The 26,128-nt window shown below is 37.4% G+C and overlaps 2 protein-coding genes across 2 annotated transcripts in view; one reads left to right on the forward strand and one right to left on the reverse strand.

Moving 5' to 3' along the window:
- PDZRN4 (PDZ domain containing ring finger 4) overlaps positions 1-26,128 on the forward strand; it is a 363,814-nt gene that overhangs the window by 6,633 nt on the left and 331,053 nt on the right. The gene's annotated exons all lie outside the window — the stretch shown is intronic.
- LOC125131407 (NADH dehydrogenase [ubiquinone] 1 beta subcomplex subunit 4-like) lies at positions 17,695-18,146 on the reverse strand. The gene has a single exon (XM_047787978.1). It carries the CDS (start codon positions 18,138-18,140, stop codon positions 17,751-17,753), a length of 390 nt encoding a protein of 129 aa, XP_047643934.1. The 5' UTR covers positions 18,141-18,146; the 3' UTR covers positions 17,695-17,750.

Here is a 26,128-nt window from a genome sequence, read left to right on the forward strand (position 1 = left end):
GAAGGAAGAAGGATTTTTCTTTTATATTGTGATAGAGTATTTTTGTTAAAAGTTTACTGGTTTGGGGAGTTCCCATGTGGCTAAGCAGAAGTGAATCCAACTAATATCCATGAGGATGTGAGTTCGATATCTGGCTCTGGCTTCGCTCAGTGGGTTGGGGATCTGGTGTGGCCCTGAGTTGTGGTGTAGGCTGCAGATGCGGCTCGGACCTCATGTTGCTGTGGTTGTGGCGTAGGCCCGCAGCTGTAGCTCTGATTCGACCCCTAACCTGGGAACTCTGGGAACTTCCATATGCTGCGGGGGTGACCCTATAAAGGAAAAAAAAAAAAACACACAAATATTTCATATGTTATGAACTACCCATATGACTTAACTCCCACAGTCTGACACATTCCCGAGTGCTTTGAATTCATTCACATGTGACTGAAATAAAAAACGGAAACTGTTGGACAGTTTATTTTTTACTTACAGTCAAGTTATACTAAAAATATTTTGTCTAGTTAATTGCTTAAAGTGCACATCACAACAGGTTTATGAATTGCTCTTATACATTTTCTTAAATCATTCATTTAATGGAAAAATTAGACCTGTTAAAGGTTTGGTGTTACTGATAATTGGAGAGATTATACTAATTCTTATAAAAATATTAGTCATAACAATTTTGCTAAAAATTAACCAAAGCCAAAAAGTCCAAAAGTATTGTTTTTTAGTATTTTGCCTCCCCCGAAGCTATATTCAAAAATTGTGAAAGAAAAAAAAAATCACAGTCATAAGGTAAATCCATGTCATATTTTTCACATAATGTCAGACAAATTTGTTTTTGGAGCCTGCCTTTATGAGCAACTATGTTTAGCAGTTTCTGGATGTTTACACATCCACATTTGTTAAAAACATGTATGTGTGTAGATTCAGAAGAGACATCAGTTGTGAATTTGCGTTACGACATTGGAGACTGAACAGGCAGAAGATAGTGTTAAAGACATTTTGAAAAGTCACAGAGGTTCACAGAGACTAGGCATTGACCAGAGTGTACATCCAAATAAAAGCATCTTTTGCGCATACTGTTTTTCACCCTTTCAAGACTCAAAGGAACCATAGAAGATGCTTGATACTCTCAGAGGCTTTGGCACAGTTCTAGGAGGGCAGTGCCATTACCGTGGTTATCGTCATGTTAGGATGCCCGAGGGGGCAGTGGGGCAAGTTGAGAGTCAAAGTTCATTGCTGTGTCAGCAACTGTTCCTCTTTTTATTTCTGCGATGCTGATAGCAGGCACCCCAACTATAACCCCTGAGTGAGAAAATGAATAAGAAAGGGGGTAGTCATTCATGGCTCTTTGTTCACACGACCTTCTCCCTCTCCCCCCAGCTCCTAGCCACTGCCACCCTTCTCTTAGGTTCTGGAGGCCAGGGAGTCGGGGTAGAGTGCTGTGAAGTCTTTGAGAATAGTTTGGAACTAAACGCAGCACTCAAGCCATTTCCATTTACTTTAGAAACAGCACCCACATTGAATAATGTCAGTGTAGCACTTTCTAGAAAGTGCCGCACTTGGTACTAGCAGAAAGAACTTTGCAAATATAATATCTCTACGAGGATTTCTTAACTCTTCCAGACTGCCAGCTACACTTTCTTTTAGTTCTGTAATGTTAGATATTCTGCATTCCCTGTCACTACTTTTTCTTCCACTAACGTGTAAATCTTTGGTAGTTATCAGGTTTATTTGCCTAAGGCTCTGTGTAGTTTAGTTGTAGTTCTTAACGCAGGAAATGTAAATGCAGATCAGAGCTCAACATTCAGGAATGCTCTTGAATCAGATCTTCAGTGTAGTAGCTCTGTATGTGCCCGATGGACAGTGCAACTTACCGTCTCATAAAGTAGCATTTGCTAATTTGCACATGCATAGGAAGCATTTACAGGTTTTGTCGGTCCCTTGTAAATCTGGTGGGCGATTCAAATTTTTGACGAATTGCTATTTAATTCAAACACATCACTGAATTCATTAATATTATCATCCTCCTACATTTGTGAAGTGTTATTTAATTGTTTAAATAACATTGACTGATTGAAAGAATTAGGAAAGAACTAAAAGCAAGCCTCTTAGTGTGTTGATGAAAAATTAATCAGTCGATCTGGAATTCCCATTCGTGGCACAGCGGCAGCGAATCCGACTAGGAACCGGGAGGTTTTGGGTTCGACCCCTGGCCTCGCTAAGTGGGTTAAGGATCTGGTGTTGCCGTGAACTGTGGTGTAGGTCACAGACGTGGCTCCGATCCTGCATTGTGGTGGCTGTGGTGTAGACCAGCAGCTACAGCTCCAATTAGACTCCTAGCCTAGGAACCTCCATGTGCCATGGGTGGGGCCCTAAAAACACAAACAGACAAAAACAAACAAAAATTAATCAGTCGATCTAAGAAAGAATTAAAACATTTCATTAGAACCAAATGTAAGGTTTATAACCCAGGAAGAGCATCTCAGAAAGCTCTGAGAACTGTTGCATTGGTTAGGAATCAAGGCACAGTTATATAAGTTTTTTTGAGACAGAGGACTATACATTAAATGACATATTATTAACAGTTTACCTAATTCAGATTTAACCATCATCCTGGTGAGTCATGAGATTCTTACAAGATCAATAAAGGAATGTTTTCATTAAGGAATTGTCGTGTTGATGCTGAGAGAATGTTACTCTTTATAGTCCAGCGGGTATTCCTGCCCAGGGGCACGGGGGAAGTTTGGTCAGTGTGTAATGCAGATACTCAGTGCACAACGAGGGGAGGGGGGACAAACTGCAGAGAAGAATTTTTACGTTTAAATTTTTCTTGCCTCATCAGAAAACATGAATTTTATTTCACAAGTGCAAGAATTACGTTGTAATGAGATTTGTAGTCATGATCATATTTGTAATTCATTGTTACTATTACTATATACTTGTACATTTCAATGTGTCTTGGGAAGCTCTCCGGCACGGTAAGAACATGAATTCTGAAATCAGAGGATCTGGCTGGAATTCGTATCCTGACTTTTAAAACTCGTGTGCCCTTGAGCAAGCCAGCTGTGCCTCAGTTCTATGCCCTTCATAGTTCCTGTGGACACAAAGCATCAGGTACAGGGCAGGTTCTTTGAACCCACTACTGTAAGCTTGATGTATCTCATTCAGTTTATGCAAGTTATTTGTTCTCCAAAACAGAGAGACCATGTGGGAAGGGAAGGGGAGTTTTATTTTCCTTTCTTGGAGGATCCAGATCACTCTCTGGCTTTTGGTAACCCCCATTTCCATAGGCACCACAGTTTGAATGAGTAAATGTAGGGAGTTTTAACTTGTCCATCTCATATACTTCCATGGACCTCAGATGCAAAAAGGACTATGGGAGAAAACTTTGCACTTAGGGTTTAATGCAGTCGTTCAGCAAGTGTTTTACTAATTACTAATGTGTCATGTGGCATACCTGCATTATGGATGTAAAGAGCAATAGACCCATTCTCTACTCTTCAGGTATCTTATGGTGTAGAGGTCCTGTTTTCTGTCTATACAAGACAAAGCAGGCCTTCATGTGAAGCCACTCTTCCATTTGTTACGAAGGCAAATGGATATTACCATCTTAGTGGAATGACACTAGGGGTTTTATTCTAGTTTTCCTATTCTCTTAGGAGTAGTCAGATTCAAATGGGACATCATGACATGGGGTTAGTAAAAGAGTAGCATCTGTGGATGTGGCACAGCAATGTGGTTTCAGGAAAAGGTTCAGGCTTTGAACTTGGGTCTTGGTTTTGAAGTTGAACTGGGGATCTCATGTTTTCTTATTGCCAGGTTTTGGCCATAACTATGAGGGTAACAATAGCTAGTCCCTCAGATTTTCTATCTAGTTAATTATATTTTACCACCCTGCTGAGTTTCCATTATTAAGAAATCATTTTGTTTAAAATATACTTTTGGGAGTTCCCCTTGTGGCTTAGTGGGTTAAGAACCTAACTAGTGTCTATGAGGATATGGGTTTGATCCCTGGCCTTGTTCAGTGGTTTAAAGGATCCCGCGTTGCTGCAGACTGCAGCAGCAACATGGCAGGTTGAGGACACAGCTCAGACCTGGCATTGCCGTGGCTGTGGTGTAGGCCAGCAGCTGCAGCTCCGATTTGACCCCTAGCCTGGGAACTTCCATGTGCCATGGGTGCAGCCCTAAAAAGACCAAAAAGAAGAATCTGGGCATCTCTAAAGGGCTACTCCTACCCTGAGTGCTGAGGCAGGTGAGTCTGCACAAGATCCCTTGAAGAGCCTTTTATCAGTTTGCCATAGCCCTGCAGTTCTCATGGGCATAAGCCTTTTGGTCTCGAAAGCCAGATGTTTTGGGAGCTTGTCTTTCAAGTTCTGGTCTGAAGAGTTGGGGTGTCCAGGGTGGGGTCCTAACCCTTCACTCCTCAGGGAGAAACTCTGGGTTTTGGGTCCCCTCCTAAGGGAGTGTTGCTGCGCTGGGGTAGGGCTTATAGGAGGTTGTGTCTCAGCCTGACCTCCCTGCTTCAGTATATGGTTTCCTTCTCATGACCCTCAGGTGAAGGGGTCACTTCACCAGTTTTTAGGTTTTGTTCAGCGGAAGTTGTTCCATGTACAGCGGCAGGTTCTGCGGGAGGATGTGAGTTCAGTATCTTCCTCCGCTGACATCTTGAACTGGGACCTCCCTGTGACATCATTGGGATTTGATGTGTTCAAAAGAGATCCAGAATTGATGTTAGGTGAAAATTTCAAAGTGGGCCATGTCTTACTGTCTTTTGCCTTCCTTTTTTTCCTTCGGTAATCCTAGGAGTCTGACATCTTCCTTCTCATGCTCTTATTTCTTTGCAGTGTTTGTCTTTCGGAAGGAATGCCTTTAAATCCACTTATACTAATAGGTATTTGAATGGCAGACCTTTACCCTCCTCAAGGTGTCTGAACTTAACCCAGAGATAATGGCTTCATGAGTCTCAAGCATGTATCATTTTCGCCTTGACCAGCACGGTAGCTTCTGGAGTAAACTTTGGCCAGTCTCTACCACTTGCAGTTCAACTTGCCTGCTACTCTCAGGGTTGTTGTGTTTTTGCTCCTTTGTTTAAGGTCCTTCATCATCATTCTATTGCCAGTTGGATAAATACCTCATTTATTGGTGAAGCAAAAATGGATCTTCAAAACTTTTACTCTTTTTTTTTTCTTAAATTAGTTTTCTTTTTTTAGATCCTCTACTGTAGTCACATGAACCTTCCCTTTCTTATCGTCAGGACTCTGTCTTCATTCCTTCTTTCCTTCCTACCTGGTGTTCTGGCCTTCCTGCACCCCCCCAACCCCACATCTTTTCTTTTGCTGGTAAGGGTCCAAGTATCCTCAACAATCCTCCACTCCCTTCACAGTTCACTAAGGTGAATTATCTTCTTTCTTTGTTTCCTTTTTTTTGTCTTTTTAGGGCTGCACCCACTGCATATGGAGGTTCCCAGGTTAAGGGTCTCCAGCTGCTGGCCTACACCACAGCCACAGCCACAGCAACATCAGATCCAAGCCTCATCTGAGACCTACACCACAGCTCACGACAATGCCGGATCCTTAACCCATTGAGCGAGGCCAGGGATCGAACCTGAAACCTCATGGTTCCTAGTCGAGTTTGTTTCTGCTGCGCCACAATGGGAACTCCTATTTTCTTATCTCTGTTTTCAGTAGATTTTTATACCTCTCACTTTCATAGCAGTTTTCATAAGCTTTGCTATTTATTTGTTATTTGGTGTTCTCCCTGAACAAGTGCATGGGTTTTTGAAAAGTGGTGTACAATTTTGTTGAAGTTAATAGTTCTGGCATCCTTCCTGCACCCAGCATCGAGCCTGGCAAACCAGAGGTCTTTGTTATTTTCTTTGAATAATGGGATAAATGGATGGATATACCTTGAGCTCAAAATTGTAGGGGTTATGATCCAGATCAAAGGATTTTTCAGGTGTCAGGCGGGTAGTTCCTGAAGGCCACCCCTCTTACCTCGTGTTCCTTGTCTTTGCATCTTTCTCACAATGTCAATCAGAAGTTGAAAGGATTACTGTTTCTTAAATTTTAAAAGCTCTAAGATCTAGTGAAGATGATTGAAGCAATTGTATTTCCCTAGACTGTTTCTTCTAGCCTGTAAATTAGAAAGAACTCAAATCTGCAACAGTGTTTCAAATCCTGTTTATGTAAACACTTGCATTGGATCAGAAGACATGTATGTTCACCTTCAGATCTTTTGCCATTGAACTTGAGGAACACTGGTAAAGCTTACTGAATTCACGTGCTTGCCTGCAAAGCAGATTTGCAGAAAATGGCTCTGGACTGAACATGAATTGAACAAAAATGTGATTAACTACAGAGGAACTGAAAAGATGAAAGATGTTTTCAGTGTTTCCAAACCTTGTAAATGGTTTGGTGAAAAGACAGACGTAGAAGCCTCCTAGAGCACTGGGAAGTGGCTGGGGGACCCTTTTGAAGTTCTACTGATGCGAGCTGCTTAGAATAATTAACAGTAGCCCCAGCTGTGAGCTGTTCTGAGGAAGCTTAAGGAACAACTCACTAAGCTTGTTGCTTGGAACCTTTAAAGGCAAGTTTAAGAAAGTTGCCTATTGTAAAATATGTGCTTTTGTATTCCTAGTGGATTTTAATGCATTTACAGAAATTTTATACATATTTCTTCATTTTTTGTCTAAAATTTCATTCTTCCCACTGCTTTGAGAAAGCATCAGAAAAAAGAAAAACAGTAGCTGGCATGTTGGGTGGATTTGGTACTTGATCCTCTTAACCTATGAATTATTGTGGCCACATCATGGTCCAACGGCTGTATGCACAGTTCCTTTAATCGCCTTCCTCCTCTTTTTAAAGCAGTTAACAGTGTCCTTAAGAAGCTTAGCGCTCCTTTAATAGTCAACATCTCAGAAGTAATTCAAATAAAAAGTGCCCCAAAGAATAGACATTATTCATTATGTTTAAAATATTTTGAACAATTTTATATTGCTGTAAAAGGTGTAGGAATAAATCTCTAACTCATTAGATTAAATGAGCCATTGACTATGCTGCTTATTTTATAGGGAAATGATTATATTTTATAGTATTGATTAAGATAAAATTTAGCACTGAATAGTTGGAAAATATATATAATTTTAAATTAAAATTTAAGGTAAAATTAGGTAATTCGATGTTTTACTCAATACATTGAAGTAAAAGGAAAAAAAATTTCTTTATGAAATCATATATAGAAATCATTAGTTAGCAAAAATATGTTAGTCATATAAAAGATGACTGGTTTTCTACTCTGTTTCTATGGGTGACTTTTTAAAAAATATTCCAAACGTCAGCAACACCATGCAGTATTTGTCTTTCTCTGGCCTGTTTCACTTAGTATAAATGCCCTTGAGTTTCATCCATGTTGCCACAAATGGCATGAAAATGGAATCAGAACACATGATGAATGACTGGCACACACACACACACAGTATATATACACATACACATACATGGTTTTTAAATATTTTTTCCATTCTCTAGGCTGTCTTTTCATTTTGTTGATGGTTTCCTTTGCTATGCAGAAGCTTTTTAGTTCAAGTAGTTTCTCTGTTTATTTTGCCTTTTGTTGACTTTGCTTTTTGTATCAAATCCAGAAAATTGATTCTCAAAACTTGTATCAAGGAGTTTACTCCCTGTGTTTTTCTTGAGGATTTTTGTGGTTTCATTTCATCTAATTCATTTTGAGCTTATTTTTCTGAGTGGTAGGTATATGATAGGGTTCCAGTTTCATTCTCTTGTTTGTGGCTGTCTGTTTATCTCAACACCATTTATTGAAAAGATGCTCCTTTCCCCACTTTATATTCTTGGCTCTTTTGTTGCAAATAAATTGACTCTGTTTGTATGGCTTTATTCCTGATCTGTCTATTCTGTTCCATTAATCTGTGCATTTGTTTTTATGCAAATACCATACCATTTTGATTACTGTAGCTTTGTAGTACAGTTTGTAACCAGGAAGTGTGATGCCTCTAGCCTTGTTTTTCTTACTCAATATTTCTTTGGCTATTTATAGGTCTTTAATGGTTCCATTACAAATTTTAGGATTAATTTTTCTATTTCTGTGAAAAATGCCTTTGGACTTTTGATAGGAATTGCACTGAATCCTTGGATTGTTTTGGGTAGTATGGGTAGATATTTTAACAGTGGTAATTCTTCAAAGCTATAAACATAGAATGTCTTTCCATTTATTTGTGTCTTCTTCAGTTTCTTTCATCGGTGTTTCTGTAATTTGTCTTCTACCTGTTCAGTTAAATTTATTCCCAGGTATTTTATTCTTTTTGATGCAGTTGTAAGTGGAATTGTTTTCTTAATTTCTCTTTCTGAGAGTTCATTATGTGTAGAAATGCAACTGACTTTTGTATATTGATTTTGGGGTAGGGTAATAGGGAGAGGTTGATAAAAAGATACAAAATTTCATCTCTAAGATAAATGAGGTCTGAGGATGTAACAAAAAACATGGTGACTACAGTTGAAAACACTATGTTAGATAATCGAAATTTGTTAAGAGTGTAGAACTTAAGTTTATAAGTAAATAAATAAAGTGATGATATGTTAATTAACTAGATGGTGGGAATGATTCACAATTTATACGTATGTCAAGTCATCACAGTGTACACTTTAAATATCTTACAATTTCATTTTCAATTGTAACTCAGTAAAGCTGATTCAAAAAGATAATCATTTTTACAGTTAAATGTATTACACACATGATTTGCTAAATAATTAAATATACTTGAATAACAGTAGGCTTTTGTTGCTGGAGGTAAAAAAGACCAGTTAGTGATTGTACTTACCTCAAATACCTTATAATTAAGACATGAAAATGGAATCAGAACACGTGATGAATGACTGGCATAGAGGAACTTGTAAAAAGACCTCCCTGGTATTATGGCGACCTGAAGCCGTAAGAATGAAATGGTAGTTTAAAGGAAATAACGGAGATTAGGAGGGAAGAGAGGATGGAGCAAGGGCTTTCCATCTTTGGGAAGGATGCCATGAGCCGAATGACAAGGCGGGTTTTGACTGTGTCTTCCTTGGCAGCCCTTTTAGCTGATTAACATAGTGAATAAATAATAGTCAACACATACTGATGACTGTATGTATTAGGTGCTCTACAGGTATTAACTCATTTCATCCCCACAAAAACTCTTATGAGGTACTGGTATTATCCCCATTTTGCAGATGAGAAAACTGTGGCTCAGAGATATCAAGTAAATTTCCGAGGTCACAGAAAAGAATTCTTGGGTTTGTGCCCTTAACCGTAACTTGACGCAGTAATAATGAAGTTATGTCTGTGATTCAAGGTAATAAGGCATGAGAAGTCACTTGAATTCAGATTTTGGTGAAATTAGTGGAAGGCATTGTATATTTGGCTAAGGAGTTAAGTTTTGTAGTGCAGGCAGTGAGGAATCCGTAATCACTTTTGAGCAGGGGGATGACATGAGTTAAAGCCATGGTTACAAGATTAATCAAAAAACAGATTTCACTGGGATGTGTGACTAGGTTAAAAAATGAAGGTACTTGATCAGAAGGTAGTGGCAACCTCATGACTTGGTTCATCACACTTATCTTAATGTTGCCCCTTGTCTTCACGTTCTTACAATGTGCTCACCTTAGATCCAGAATGGGGCTTGGTGCTAGATTTTAAGTAAATTTGTTACAGAAGAGTCACAAATGGTAAGTGTCTGGTGCAATGTCTGGTGCACCTGTAGCCAGCTTCAGATCAAGGAACAGATCATTGCCAGCGCTCCAGGAATCTCCTATAGTCCTCTGTTCCAGCACTGCCTTCCTCCAAGTTTGCCTGGTTGTGGATTTTTAAAAGATAGAATCATACAGCGGACGTTCTTCAGAGCATAGCTTCTTTTATTTAACATTACATTGATGAAATGCACTGATTCAGTTGCATCGAACTGCCATTTGTTCATTCTCATAACTGTTTACCATCGCTTAGCTACACCACGATTTAGTTATCAACATTTCATTAGTGGAATTGCTAATTCTGGGTTATTACTTTAACTCGCTCAGAGCATTCTTGTGTACCTCTTTCAGTGAATATGTGCCTATGTTTCTGACACACACACCACCCCCTCTCCCATACATTTGTGTGGTACAGAGTCGGGATGCACATATGCACACTTACACACACACAAACACACTCCAGGAGTACATTTGTACATCACAGAGTCAGAGGATGTATATGTGTTCAGTTTTAGTAACTGCTGCCAAAAAGATTGGTTAAAATGGTTATAGCAGTTTTCATTCTTACCAGCAGCATCAGAGCTCCAGTTACTCCACATTCTTGGAAGGACTTGGTATCAGGTGTCTTTTAAATTGAATCCCTCTAGTGAAGTGGTATATGCACAATCCCTTGATATCTAAGGAAGTTACACCAGTTTATGTATTGATTAGCCATTTCAATGTCCTTTTTTGTGAAGCACCAGTTTACACCGTGGTGAACCCAGAAATCCTACCTTTTCCTTCACCTTTGACACCTCATACTACCTGGCAGGCAGTGGGTATTCAGTTGTTTAATGGATGAATGAATACATACAAGTCTACAAGGGTAAAGCAAATCCAGCATTACACTTAAAACACTATGCTTGGCATAGATGAGGTGTGTAGTGAATATGAACTGAATGGATGAAAAAAGCTTTCCCAAGTTTCTTTTGAACATATCTATCACAAAGCAATTATTCTCTTCCTATTTTACCTAGTTTTCCCTCAAAGAAGTAATTTGATGTTTCTTTTGACATTATCACATTTTATCATCTTGGCATGCTCAGTTTTTAATGTTACTCTTTTTTTTTTTTTTGTAGAGCCAGTCTTAAATTCTTTGTGATGGTGTCAGAAAGATGAATATGATCCCTAATCCCTAAATAAATGCTTTTGGCCTAGATACACTGTGTTGCAAACCTTTTCACTTTACTGAATGTGTGGGTGTTATTTTTTCAGAGGCATAATTCTTTTCCAACAGATAAGAATGATCAAAGAAAAATTTTTTGTTTTTCTTCTTATCCAAGCTTTCACCTAGGGAAGATTTCTTTTTTATAATCCAGAATTTTATAATGCATATCTCCTCCTAGAGTGGTATAATTTTTCTTTAGATCCAAGTTAGAACTCTGGGACTGTCAGATCCTACTGATTTTCAGAATTAGGTTTGAGGCTTACTATGTCAGCCCTAAGATAAAAGTAGGTTTCCAGGCATGGTCATGATAATATAGAATCTTAGTGCTTAAAGAATTGGTTAGTTGAGGATTATTAAAGCAAACAGTTGAAAAATGATTTTTATATAAGTGTGAAAAAATGCAGTATTTTACATATCTAAATATTTTATAATGTGGAAACAAGCTATCAAATAAATTATCTGACTATAACTTATACACAGATGTCTGAAACAGAGAAAACTAATTAAATATATCCCAATAATATAAATTATGTACCAAATGACTGTTTACACTCTTCATAATAAGAAAATGATGATTATAAAGGCTAATAATAGCTTTAACATTTATAGAGTCTTTATTGTGTGTCAAACACTATACAAAGAGTTATATATAATAAATATATTGGTGCAATTAAAGGATGCCAATGAGTAACAGCAATTTAAACTTAATAAGGTTCAGTTTTATATAATCAACTTTACTATGTCCAAGGAGAAAATATGGGTTGGTTTATTGGAAGAAGTATTAACCATGAACTAATATGTAATGTAGACCTGTGGAGCTGATAGTTCCAACAATTCTTTGAAATAGGAAATAAAATTCAAATTATAGAATTAAACTGAATTTACTGCTTAACAAAAAATCAGGGAAATGAAATAATCATTATGTCTTTTTTGTAGTATTAAAGTTTGTAATAGCTTTTATGTTAGAAGATCCTAAAACACTTAGTGAAGCAGGTCATAGGTAGTTTCATCGTCTGCTCTGAATTTCCTGTCTTTTGTTGGTTTTTAGCTTTGTACCCATTAAACTGATACCCACTATTTCCTCTAGTCCCAAGTTCCAGCTGTTAAATCCCCAAATTCATAATGTGCTGGAAATGTCTGACCTCAAAATAAAGTCTTTAAGTATAAGCTTTACAATAAAGACTCTCTGTTTCAAGAGAAAATTTTAAGTTCAGGTACAGGAATGAATTGAAGAGAATTTTCTGCTTTGAAAGTACAATTCCCAAAGTTTAATATTTCTGATGTCTTGCATATGGCATTTTTTTTACTAAAGAAATATCTGTCCCAGTCTATATGCCATTACTACTTTTCTAAGAGATTTGTACTGAGCATGTCAGAAATATTTGCATCTTTTAGGGATTTAGCTTTGGCTCTTTGTCACTGACTTGACCAGTAGCAGGTGATGAAATTTGACCTTCTGGAATGATCACTGCCTAATATGTTTGCTTATCATCTTTTACCATATTTAGATTAGTTTTTGATGTGGAGGTGGCTTTGTAATGTAAAAAAACTTAGAAGGATATATGATTCATTTTTCTTTAATAAAAGCTTGAGCCTCTGATCAGTAGGAAACATGCTCTGTAGTTCTTTTTCCTCCTTAAAAAGAATTTCATAGTAAGATGCTGATTGTTTGTTCTCTGGAAAAGAGGTTGTATTAAGAAAAGGAAGTAAATATTCTTAATTTTTACAAATATTATTTCCTTATTCTTTATGTTTTTTGAAAGAACGTTGCTGGGGGGGGGAGATTTTCCAAAGGTTTTACATGTACAAAATAATGAATTCTTCACCTCCATTTTTCATACTCTAAATGCTTAGGAGTGTGCAGGTTAAATTATAGGAGGTTAAGGAGGTGCAGAAACCTCGTGAATTTCCCTGAGTATGTTTATTAGGCTGTGAGCACTTGTATGTGTTTTTCCTTTTTCTTTGCCAAGTCTCAAAGTAATGTGTCAGCATTTTGATTTATTATAAGGATAATTTTTTATCCTTATTTTGGAAAGAGCTCCTGGGACACAAATGAATGTCTAAGTTAATAAACCACAAGAAGTAGTGGTTTATTTTGAGTGGAAACGAGCTAAAAAAAATCAGCAGTTTCTTTGTTAGGCTTCTAAAAGGTCATTTGGAGACAGAGAAAGACATCTTAAAATTAGCCACCACTTTATCAACAAGCACACTCCTAGTAGGAGGTTTTCTGTCCAAAGTGGTCAGGAAACAACTTAATAATTGTTACACATCAGTATTTGTATCTTCGGAGGGGAAGTGTTAACATATACTCAAATCTTACAACATTCTTAAAAAAAAAAAGACAATGGCAACATCATACTTTGTATCTATTGCTCCTTTTTCCCTAATTAGTAGATGTTTCTAAAATATGAAATATGTGTAAAACATGTTTAAATGTTTTGGTTGTATACAGTTGTTGTAAAATGAAACCATAGGGTAAAAATGCCATTGAAAATTACTTGTTATTTTGGGGGAGTGTTCTTAGGAAATCTGAGGCAAAGTAAAAATGTGAACTTAACAGAGACTCAGAATATAAGCTTGGGCTTATCATGCTCTTAATTCCTGGTATTGATTGGTACAGTGGATTTTGCTAAAGATTTAAAGTCCCAGAACGACTTAAATCATATTAAAATTTCGAATCCTCTTTTCGATCTAAGAAACGAAAGTCCAAAATTGGCTCATTTTCACTCTAAAACATTGAAATCTATTTCTGCTAACTGGTTGTAGTTCTCTCTGTGCCAAGATGTTTATTCAGATAGAATCTCTAAAACATTGTAAGTTTTATAGATATACATTATCTTTATAGAATGTCAGGCAATACACATAATTCATAATTAAAAAATCAAAATCTGATATTCCCTTTTAGCAAATAAGTACAACTGGAGGTAAATTCTATTAATATCAATGGTCCCAGCTGCCAGAGTTGTCACACAAGGGGTAGTTTACAAACAGTCACTTTATTGGCAGAATTGTTAGTAGATTTTTGGTCCTTGTTTTATGCCATTCCAAATAGAGTACCTTTGCCTTTTAAATATGGAAAGATTGACATCCCCGTCTTACTTTGTAGTGTGTTTTTTGTGAAAATAGTTTTCTGAAATACTTTCTGTGATGATACTTATTCTATAATTCTCTTTTTAAAAATACTCATTTTCTCATTCATTTATTAAATATTTATCTAGCTTCTCTATAAGCCAGCTCCTATGCCAGGTGCTAGTTATACTGAACACAAGGAACTGTCATTATGGTAAAATGATAGAGACAGAAATTGAACAAGTGGAAAACTACACATTATAGCAAATATGTGAAACATTTATTTTCTTATAATGATTTTTATTTTTTTCCATTATAGCTGGTTTACAGTGTTCTGTCATTTTTCTGCTGTACAGCATGGTGGCCCAGTTACACATACATGTATACATTCTTTTTTCTCTCATTATCAGGCTCCATCATAAGTGACTAGACAGAGTTCCCAGTGCTACACAGCAGGATCTCATTGCTAATCCATTCCAAAAGCGATAGTTTGCATCCATTAACCCCAAGCTCCCAATTCCCTCCCACTCCCTCCCCCTCCCCCTTCGCAACCACAAGTCTATTCTCCAAGTCCGTGATTTTCTTTTCTATGGAAAGTTTCATTTGTGCCGTATATTAGATTCCAGATGTAAGTAATATCATATGGTATTTGTCTTTCTCTTTATGACTTACTTCACTCAGGATGAGAGTCTCTAGTTCCATCCGTGTTGCTGCAAATGGCATTATTTAGTTCTTTTTTATGGCTTAGTAGTATTCCACTGTGTATGTATACCACGTCTTCTTAATCCAGTCCTCTGTCGATGGACTTTTGGAATGTTTCCATGTCTTAGCTATTGTGAATAGTGCTGCAATGTGAAAGAAAAGTTTTAGATGTTATCCGAGGACATAATGGGGGTAGGTGAAGGTGGTTTTTATTTGAAGGATCAAGGATCGAATATATTCTTTGAGGAATATATTTATAGCATAACTTAAAACATAAATGTTGGACAAAGATTTGGAGACAGAGTTTTCTAAACAGACAGGTATGCGTCAAAGCTCTGAGGTGGGAAAAAGCTCATCATATCATAGGAATCGAAAGAAAGCTGGGTGAAATAATGGCTCTTAGTGAAGGCTGGAGCATTTCAAGGGAGCTAATTCATGTAATATCTCACAGGCAGGGTGACCGTACATCTGGGGTGGCCCAGACAGCCCTGTTGAGCAAATGATTAATAATGTCCTGACTATCCAGAGTACCCAAGTTTAATGGTAGATGACATGGGCACCTTATTTCTAAATTAGAGTTTCTTTTAACCTTAAGAAAAATAGGAACCCATTAAGTATTTAACTAGTGAAGTGAAAAGATCAAATTAACATTTTAAGAAAATTATTCTGGCTGCAAAGTTGTAGGTAGAAATGAAGAATCAAGATAGAGATGGGAAGACCAGTCCATCCACCAGTGCAGTAATTCAGATGCCACATGGCAGTGGTTTGGATTAGGGGTTTAGGAGGGGAGATAAAGAAAGTTCATGTACTCTGCATATATTTCCAAGGCAGGCTCTGGAGGGCCTTAAATAAGCATCACTCATTGGTCTGGCTATAATAATACTACCTTACTTCCGTTCAGTAAAACTTCAGGATTAGCACTGCCTATTGGATGCTGCTGTTGATTACTTTTTTTTTTTTATTTTTTTTATTTTTTTTTTGTCTTTTTAGGGCTGCAGGCAGGGCATAGGGAAGTTCCCAGCCTAGGGGTCAAATCAGAGCTGCAGCGGCCAGCCTACACCACAGCCACAGCAATGCCGGATCCAAGCCTTGTCTATGACCTACACCGTAGCCTCATGGCAATGCCAGATCCTTAACCACTGAGCAAGGTCAGGTTTTGAACCTGCATCCTCATGAATACTAGTTGGGTTTGTTTCCAATGAGCCACAATGGGAATTCCAAATATCATTTTTTTTTTTTTTTTTAGGACTGCAGGTGCAGCATGTGGAAGTGTCCAGGCTAGGGATCGAATTGTAGCTGTTGCTGCTGTCCTATGCCACAGCCACAGCATCACCAGATCTGTACTGCGGCTGTGACCTACACCACAGCTTGAGGCAACACCCTAACCTTAAACCATGGAGCAAGCCAGGGATGGAACCCACATCCTCATGGGTATAAGTTGGGTTTGTTTCCTCTGAGTCCAATGAGAACTCCCTGGAATACCATTTAAATATCACCAGAGATATAAACAAAAACTATACAGTCTTATTTTCACTCTTAGAATATTAGAGTGAGTCAAATCACTTCAGTTTATTTGCATGCTGGCTGTTAGTTCAAAGATTGCCTGGCTGGTAGTCTTCAGCATCTCAACAGATTGGCTGCCAAGATGATAATATAAATATGTTAATGAATTTTTTGTAGATACTTAATATATCCATTTGAAATATAACTTGCAAATGTTTCATCTTAGGCAAAGGCCGTCTAGACTTATCATTATGCCTCGCAGCCTAATTCTTTTTTTCCCCTCACCTTTCTCCCATAGTAGTCTAATACAGTGCTTTGAGTCTTCAGCTTGCTTCTTTGAGCAAGCCTTGATTTTTGAACAAGCCTCATAAGCAAGCTAAGTTTTTTTTTTGGTTATCTCTCACTGAATTTAACACCTTGCTCTCCTAAGTCACATGTTGTTGTGAAGACTTAACTAGATAATCTACATGAAAGCACATTGTAAATTGTAAAGTACTATACAGATGTAAACTCTTATTACTAGTTAAGGACCTGAAAACTCACTATTACACTTTCTGGTCCCGTTGTGGTCATTCCTTCCATTTTTTTCTCTGTTTTAGAACTATGGTCTCAATTAGACTAGTACCAGTGTAGTGGGGGCCTCATAAAGTGAGTTTGGAAGTGTTCCCTCCTCTTTTGTCCTTTTTTTTTTTCTGTCATTTTTAAAAAATGATTTTGTTGGAGCCTAGTTGTGTTAGTTTCAGGTGTACAGCAAAGTGACTCAGTTATACATATGTCAATTCCTTTTAAGATTTTTTTCCAGTGTAGATTATTACAGAACATTGAGTAGACATGCCCATGCTATATAGGAGGTCCTTGTTAGAGTCATCTGTTTTTTATATGCTAATCCTGTAAGTTTGATTTTGAAATCTGTGTCTCTTTCTGTTTTATAAATAAGTTTTTTGTATCATTTTTAAAATTAGGTTCCACGTGTCAGTTATCTCATATATTTGTCTTTGTCTGAATTACTTCACTTAGTGTGATAGTCTTATAGGTCCATCCATGTTGCTACAAATGGTATAATTTCATTCTTTTTTATTGTTATTATTCCATTGTGTATATATACCACATCTTTTTTTTAAATCATTTATATATATATATATATATATATATTGTTTCTATTGTACAGCATGGTGACCCAGTTACACATACACGTATACATTCTTTTTTCTCACATTACATGTTCCATCGTAAGTGACTAGACAGAGTTCCCAGTGCTACACAGCAGGATCCCATTGCTAATCCATCCCAAAGGCTACATTCTGCATCTATTTACCCCAAGCTCCCAGTCCCTCCTACTCCCTCCCCTTCCTCCTTGGCAACCACAAGTCTGTTCTCCAAGTCCATGATTTTCTTTTCTTTGGAAAAGTTCCTTTGTGCCATATATTAGATTCCAGATATAAGTGGTATCATAGGGTATTTGTCTTTTTCTTTCTTTCTTTTTTTTTTGTTAATGGTTAATGGATTTATTTAAACAATAGTACATACAGTCATCATTGCCAGACTTAATATGAGATGTTAAATGTTTGATCCAATTTTCCTTCCTGGATAAGTTTTTCTTTCTTATCTCTGTCAGTTTTGAAAACATAATACCAGAAGAAGAGGGGCCCAATTCCAAAGAGTGCTCCTAAGAGTGAGGTCTTGGGAGTGGGTCTGAAATTGGGATAGATATTTGCTGATCTTGCGTAGGTCCAATGAATCAAGGCAGGATCTTCAATGACCCCTAGGCGGTTAGGGTCGTTGTACTGAAGCAGGTACTCCCGCTTAAGCCGGGATCTTATGGCCAACCGCTTGGCTTGTGCCTTCCGGGTTTCCGGAGATATGTCGTATTCAGCTGGGTCGAGAGTAGCTGGCAGGGTTGCCAGGCGGGAAGGCTTGTACTTTGGGAACGACATCTTGGCAACCCAGTGCACTGTCTTTCTCTTTCTGACTTACTTCACTCAGGATGAGAGTCTCTAGTTCCATCTATGTTGCTGCCAATAGCATTATTTTGTTCTTTTTTATGGCTGAGTAATAGTCCATGTTGTGTATATACCACATCTTCCTAATCCAATCATCTATCAGTGGACATATGGGGTGTTTCCATGTCTTGGCTATTGTGAATGGAGCTGCAATGAACATGCGGGTGCATGTGTCATTTTCAAGGAAAATTTCGACAAGATATATGCCCAAGTTTGGGATTGCTGGGTCATATGGTAGTTCTACATAAGATTTCTCAAGTACCTCCATACTGTTCTCCATAGTGGTTGTACCAGCTTACATTCCCACCAACAGTGCAGGAGGGTTCCCTTTTCTCCACACCCCCTCCAGCATTTGTTATTTGTGGCCTTATTAATGATGGCCATTCTGACTGGTGTGAGGTGGTATCTCATGGTAGTTTTGATTTGCATTGCTCTAATAATCAGTGATATTGAGTATTTTTTCATGTGCTTGTTGGCCATCTGTATATCTTCCTTGGAGAAATGTCTCTTCAGGTCCTTTGCCCATTTTTCAACTGGATTGTTGGCTTTGTTGCTGTTGAGTTGTTTAAGCTGTTTGTATATTTTAGAGATTAGGCCCCTTGTCCATTGCATCATTTGAAACTATTTTCTCCCATTCTGGACATTGTCTTTCTGTTTTCTTTTTGTTTCCTTTGCTGTGCAAAAGCTTGTCCGTTGGATTAGGTCCCACTGGTTTATTTTAGCTTTTATTTCTGTTCTTTGGGTGACTGACCTGAGAAAATGTTTGTAAAGTTGATGACAGAGAATGTTTTGTGTATGTCCTCTTCCAGGAGTTTGATGGTGTCTTGTCTTATAGTTAAGTCTTTAAGCCATTTTAAGTTTATTTTCATCCATGGCATGAGGGTGTGTTCTGGTTTCATTGATTTGCATGCAGCTGTCCAGGTTTCCCAGCAATTCTTGCTGAATAGAGTCTTTTTTCCCATTTTATGTTCTTGCTTCCTTTGTCAAAGATTAATTGACCAAAGGTGTCTGGGTTTATTTCTGGGTTCTCTCTTCTGTTGCATTGGTCTGTATGTCTGTTTTGGTACCAGTACCACACTGTCTTGATGACTGTGGCTTTGTAATATTGCCTGAAGTCTGGGAGAGAGATACCTCCTGCTTGGTTTTTGTTTCTCAGGATTGCTTTGGCGATTCTGGGTCTTTGTGGTCCCATATAAATGTTTGGATTGTTTGTTCTAGTTCTGTGAAAAATGTCATGGGTAATTCGATAGAGATTGCATTGAACCTGTAGATTGCTTTGGGTAGTATGGCCATTTTTATTTACAATATTAATTTTTTCAATCCAGGAACATGGAATATCTTTCCATTTCTTTACATCTTCCTTAATTTCCTTGATTGAAGTTTTATAGGTCTCGGCATATATAAGTCCTTTACCTCCTTGGTCAGGTATATTCCCAGATATTTGATTTTTTGGGGTGCAATTTTAAAAAGTATTGTATTTCTGTATTCCTTTTCTAATATTTCATTGTTAGTATACAGAAATATGACTGATTTCTGAATGTTAATCTTATATCCTGCTACTTTGCTGAATTTGTCAATCTGTTCAAGTAGTTTTTGGGTTGAGTCCTTAGAGTTTTCTATATATAGTATCATGTCATCTGCATACAGTGACAGTTTCACATCTTCTCTTCCTATTTGGATGCCTTTTATTTCTTTTGTTTGTCTGATTGCTGTGGCTAGGACTTCCAATACTATGTTGAATAACAGTGGTGAGAGTGGTTCTTTATCTAGTTCTCTGCTGGTGGACATTTAGGTTCCTTCCATGTCTGCAGTAAATAGTGCTGCAGTAAACACTGCGCATTATCTTTTTTTTTTTTTTTTTTGCTTTTTAGGATCATACCCACAGCACATGGAAGTTCTCAGGCTAGGGGTCAAATCAGAGCTGTAGCTGCCAGCCTACACCACAGCCACAGCAATTCAGGATCCGAGCTGTGTCTACAAGCTACACCACAGTTCATGGCAATGCCGGATCCTAATCCACTGAGTGGGGCCAGGGATCAAACCCACATTCTCACAGACACTAGTCAGGTTTATTACCTCTGAGCTACAATGGGAACTCCCTGTTTTAGCATATTTTTAAAGGGTTAGGCAACTGCTTACAATACAAAAATATGATAGTAGTTTGGAAGAACAGACACACCCTCTGTATGGAGCATGTGTTCTTTCAGTGGAAGTCCTTCCTCAGTAAGGACTCAGTCTCAGATAGTTTGGTTGTAATGTGCTGAAATAATATGATACAAGTGTACTTTTATCCTTAAGGAAAGCTCACTTCCAGCAAATACGTATCACTTAGAAAGGTTGAAGTATGCTCCAGTATTGCCCATCCACTGCTCCTTACTCCTTTATGGTTTCTACCATAAATTTCTACCCCCTTATGGCAAGTGCAAACATTGTGTTTAAAAAGTAAACCTTAACTTTACTGTAGAAACATTTATTAAACCTGAAATAGGTGTCTAGGAATAGGAACAATAATACTATCTGATGGGTGAAAATAAATGCTGCTTCTTTCAGCATACATTTATGGAGGCTGTTTTGTATTCAGTGATACAGCCCCTGTCTTGCAGGATTTGAGACCATCAGAGAATTATTGCACTGGGTCCTCAATGGTGGGATAGAAGCTGAGAGAGGGTGAAAGCATACCCTAGTTCTACTGGAGGTAGTGGAAAGAAGATAGGAGATGACAGAGGAAAGTTCCTGGAGGGTGTGACCTTTGACCTCTGCATTTTGATGTTTGGGGGAGTTTAGTCAAGGTTCAAGAGGGGGACTGGCAAGAAAAAAAAAAAACTGGCTAGCCTGAGACCTCAGATCACTTTTATTCTAAATGTTATCTTTCTGTGGATATTTTACTGTTAATATAGAGATCAAGGAGAGGAAACAGCCCAGTGGTAGGCATTAGAAATTGCAACATGGCACTCTCAGCAGAGTAAATATAAGTCCTTTGCTAATCATTTGTAGCCTTGGAAGTGTCCTTGATAATCAGAGTTTTCAGTGATGCAAATGCTTAACAGAAGTTGGTTTACATGTTAGCGGAGTTGTGAAAGCTGCTGAGGAGAGACAAGTTGACTGCCAGACAAGACATACAGTAATGCTTCAGGAGCATACTAATCTGGAAATAACCTTGATACGAAGTTTAAAACTTAGCAGAAGGTATATGCTGTTTTTGCAAAAAGATGAAATTCTCCTTCTTTAAATGAATGTTTTAAAGCTATATCATGCCTTCGACAAATGGTATTAGAAATTCCATCTATTTCCTGATTTTAAATGTCTTTTTGATCTCTAAAACAGTGTTTATAGTTATAGTCTACAAACACTTTGTTTATGCCTCAAATATTGGTCATGAGATTCCAGTTTGCAACCTATAGCTTGAGGTATTTCTCTTACAAGGCATATTCGTATTTTGATAATATTAAGGTTGGAAAGTTTTTAAGTTCCAAAGAAAATACTAAATCATGAGTGGCTGACTACAGTAATGCCAAAATATTAAGCGCTGTGATTAAAGAAAGAGGAAAGATCTTTGCCTTCCCTCACCCCATCCTCCCAGCCCCTTCTCCCTATGATTAAATCATCTCATTTCAAATCACATCATTTATCCTCTAAGAGTCTACCTATAGCATTCTTTCTCATTCTTCTTGTTTCAGTCAAACCACCCTTCTCTTGAATTTTGTGTTTGCTGTTTTACTGTTTTATACATAAGTAACTTTCCTGTTTGTATCATGCAGGTATAAAATACGCCAAATTGCAGATAGGTAGATGCATCTTAAGTAGATAATTTTTTGCTCTATCCAAATTTGCTCATTCAAAACTTGTATACACTCTGCCTATCTAGGATGATAGCTCTCAGTTATACTAATGTCAGATTACTTTTTATACATGGTTAATAAAATAAACTAAGCGGTGGATTTAAATGATATTGGTGAGAAATTTAGAGTATGGGAAATTTGTTCAGTCTAGTGGTGGTAGAATAATCCTGACTTAATGTGAGATTTTCTTTTTTTTTTTTTAATTTCAGATCAAAAAGCTAGGATCCCTACTGATTTTGAATAACCCCATTGCTTTTCTTCATTTTGTCAGGGCCAGTATGGAATTTATAGATGACCTACAAACTGGTATATGGAAGTCATAAAGATCTTTAGTATGAAACATATAAGATATATTCTTTGTGGTATTCAGTGAATTATAATCTCCTTCTCTTCTGTGCAAAATATAATAATGAGAAAAAAAAATCCAGAAGTAGAGATAAAAGGGAAAAGCACAGTCATTACTTAAAAAAAAACACAACTTGTATCTTAAACAAGTAACCAAAAATTTCCATGCAAACGCATATGTATCATAGTAGTTGATTCTGATTCTGTGTATTACCGTACACTAACACTATCATAGCTTTCAGAGAAGATATTTATTGGTACTATTTTTATGATTAAATTGTTAAAGAAATATATTTGGTACTATCCATGGTATAAAGAAAATGACACTGGGCAAGATAGTCATCTAGATTGAACTAACATGGAGCCAGAAAGACTGAACTCTGTGATTGTCTGTTTACCAAAAGTCATGAACAAGCCTCTTTAGAATCTGCCAGAGCTCGGGGAAGATGTTTTCAAGTGTCCTCCAATCAGAGGAACAGTGGTAGCCATTCATCAGTACATCACCATTTATGTCATCATAATTATCTTAACGCACAGAAGGGAAATTCATAAGGGTTTCTTAAGGCCAAAGGGTAATTTTAATTGAGTATTGGGGCATAAGTCAGACTGACTGACTGCCGAACCATTTTTGTACCACTCTGAGAATTTGTGAGTATTCAAGGAAGTTCACAACAGTATTAGTATTAAATGAATAGCCTGTTTAACTTGAATATAGTCGGTCAGGAAAAACAAAGAAAAGAAAGAAAAGAAAAACCTAACTCTAGTCTTGGATTTCGAAAGGGCTTTTGCCAGAAAAGAAAAGAATGTGCAGTGGGTTAGAGTGTTAATTGAGGGGGGAAAAAAATCCCAGGAGAATTTTATCATCTTCCTAAATTAAAAGACTACCTTTGTTCAGGCTCTGTCACACTCAAGGGACTGTGACGCTCTGATTTTTATGAATCGGACAACTGTAATGTCACTGACAAGTATAAGCCTGAATTTTCTTAAAGGGAAACAAAGTTCTAGTTGAACATCCTTTGAGTAAGTCAACAGTGTTCCTTAATGCTTCATTGAACTACTTCTATGAAAGTCAATATAGAGAATGAGATGAAGTGATTTTCTTAATATCTTTGCTTTTATATGTAGAACAAATGAAATAATTCCATGGAGTTAACTTCATAAGGGCTCAAAAAATAGACAACTGGAGCATCATGCTGGAATACCAGCCTGGATGGGATTTGACATAATTCTTAAAGAATTCTGAATAGTTCTGTATGACATCCTTCTCCTTTCCAATAACACACTTTTCTACCTGAATTGGAAATAAATCTGTTACCTCAATCAACTCCTGCGTCGTTTATATAGTTTCCCCCACATTATCTCATCTAATGTTTACCCTGGTAAACTGAGAGTGATGGTACTATGTATTATTGTGTTCATTCAACTCTCCAAAGAACCTCACAAAAGGTGAACTTGGTTATCACCTTGGCTGGCACCAGAAATTTATTCAATGAAAAAATACAGAGTTCACTATTAGAAATGAAAAACGAGTACCCACCAGGATTCTTCAGCTGTTTGATAACAAAAAATGTCGGCGTCGAGATCAGGAAATCCTGGTACTGTGTTATGTCTGTTATCTGCTTTCTTCTTGCAGAGCTGATCTTCTTTTCAGATAACACGTCAGGAGTCTTTAAGGTCGTAAGCTGTGTTTGTATTGCTAGAACTAGGCTCTGCAGTTTAGACTGTGACCTTTTCCCTGTCTTATTTCCTACCTTCTGTATCACAGCATAGGAATAGATGCAGTGCTGGTATCTACTTTCATCCAGTTTCACATTATTCTTTAAAATAACCCCATGACCACTAGCGCCGTCGCTGTATGGGAGTGTTCATGTGTAACCCTCCTTGGGCTGGGTTTCGGAAGCCCTGGGAACTCTCAGAACTTGAGGCCGGAGAGACTTTCCATTTTATTAACCACCTTTCTTTTCCTCAGTGTCCTAGGTGAGGTCAGTGACATTCTTTGCATTTCTCACCAGGAGGATAGCCTTTTTTTTTTCTCCAGGCTGGAAGCTCAGGCATGGCCCAGCTTTACACTTTGAAAGTTATACATAAAGTTGATGCACTTAGTGATTTTTTTTCCCCTTTCCACAGAAAGTTCTTGGCAGTTAGTTTGTGACCCAATTTTCATTGTTATGTCTGGCATCCCCTATAACTGAAGAATAATTCATTTTCCAAACCATCCCTGTCTCTTGTGAGGCCAGAAATCACAAACCTGATAATATTTTTGAATGCTACTGGAAAGAGCATTGTGTAGCACGGCGTAAAGTGAGAATCCCTCTGCTTTAATTTGACCAGGTAAACACTTATGTCCTTCCAGTTCTAGTTAAGGGATGGTGCATCCTATATACAAGTAGGGAGCATTATGTCATGTTGTATTACAGCACACCTGTATCTGTGATTTTACCACCTGCAGATTTTGTACCCCTGCCTGCCTTCTCACATCCCTCTCCTCATCACTGAATTGTGTTCAAGCAATAGAGCTATAATGTATATTAATCATCCTCAAGAAAGCATAATTAGGAAGGCACAGGCATCTTCTGCTAAAATACAAAAATCAACATTGAACAGTGCATTCCAAAGGATTATTTGTGACTTCTTGGTTACCACTTTATTGAATTATTTTTGCTTCTGCTTCCCTCCATTGGTGTATCATAAAACTTGACTGTATCATTACTAATAAGTTATAAGTCCAGGATGTTGTAAATAAGGATGGTGTATTGTAGTAAATATGGTGAAATAAATAAAGCCCTATTATTCCATCCTTGAAAATGGTAGATTCCAAGTAAAAGTGGGTTTCATCTGTATTGGTGGACTTGAACACCCTTCATCGTTTTCAAAGTTATTTGTTATTCAAAAAGTATTTTGATTATTTTAGACATTTTCAAAACAGTAGACTTTTGTCTTTCATTTCCAACTCTTGGTTTTATTTGCAAGAGTCACATACATGGAAGTTCTTTTATTTTTATACTGTACTAATTTTTTTTTTAACCCAGGAGACAGGAAAATCTGTATTTCAGCTACATTAAAAAATAACAGTATGCTTTGTTTTTTCTTTGAGCTATCTAATTCTTCTAAGGTAAGATTAATTTAAAGTAATTTCTGTCACCTTTTCCGTGGTTTAATGGAGTGTGTTGGTGCATTGGTGCATGTGTGTGTGTGTGTGTGTGTGTGTGTGCATGTGTGTGTTTTCAAAAAAATATTGAGGAGATACAGACTAGAAATCCCTTCATGAGCTCACATAGTTTCCATTATATGCACATCCATCTTACATGAAAAACACTGATAAGCCCTGAGCAGATAACAGAGAGTTAGAGGCTGATTTGGACTTGATAAGCCCTTGATCACCCAGACTACACTGTTATCATTAATGGGTTTTGTTAATTTCTCAATTGCTCTTTACAAGGTTTTTATTAAGAAAACAAAAATATGGATGTTGAAATCGCCCTTGTGTCATCACCTTTAAAAACTCATTTGTTGACGTGTACATCGCCTTATTTCCCAGGGACACTGTTTGCTGCAGAAAGGATTGGATTTGCTCTGATCTGACCTAAATAAAATAGGGAAAATATATAGCAGGGTAATTAACTTGCTGATCTCTTTCATTTGACTCCCCTGATGTCAGAGTTATTGTGGCATGCAAATTGGTTTCCCCAGAGGTATAATTATTCCAGATGTTTTTTCCTGATCATATACTGAAAGGTC

The sequence above is a fragment of the Phacochoerus africanus genome, chromosome 7 (assembly GCF_016906955.1).
Source record: "Phacochoerus africanus isolate WHEZ1 chromosome 7, ROS_Pafr_v1, whole genome shotgun sequence".
In the NCBI taxonomy this organism is placed as follows: Eukaryota; Metazoa; Chordata; class Mammalia; order Artiodactyla; family Suidae; genus Phacochoerus; species Phacochoerus africanus.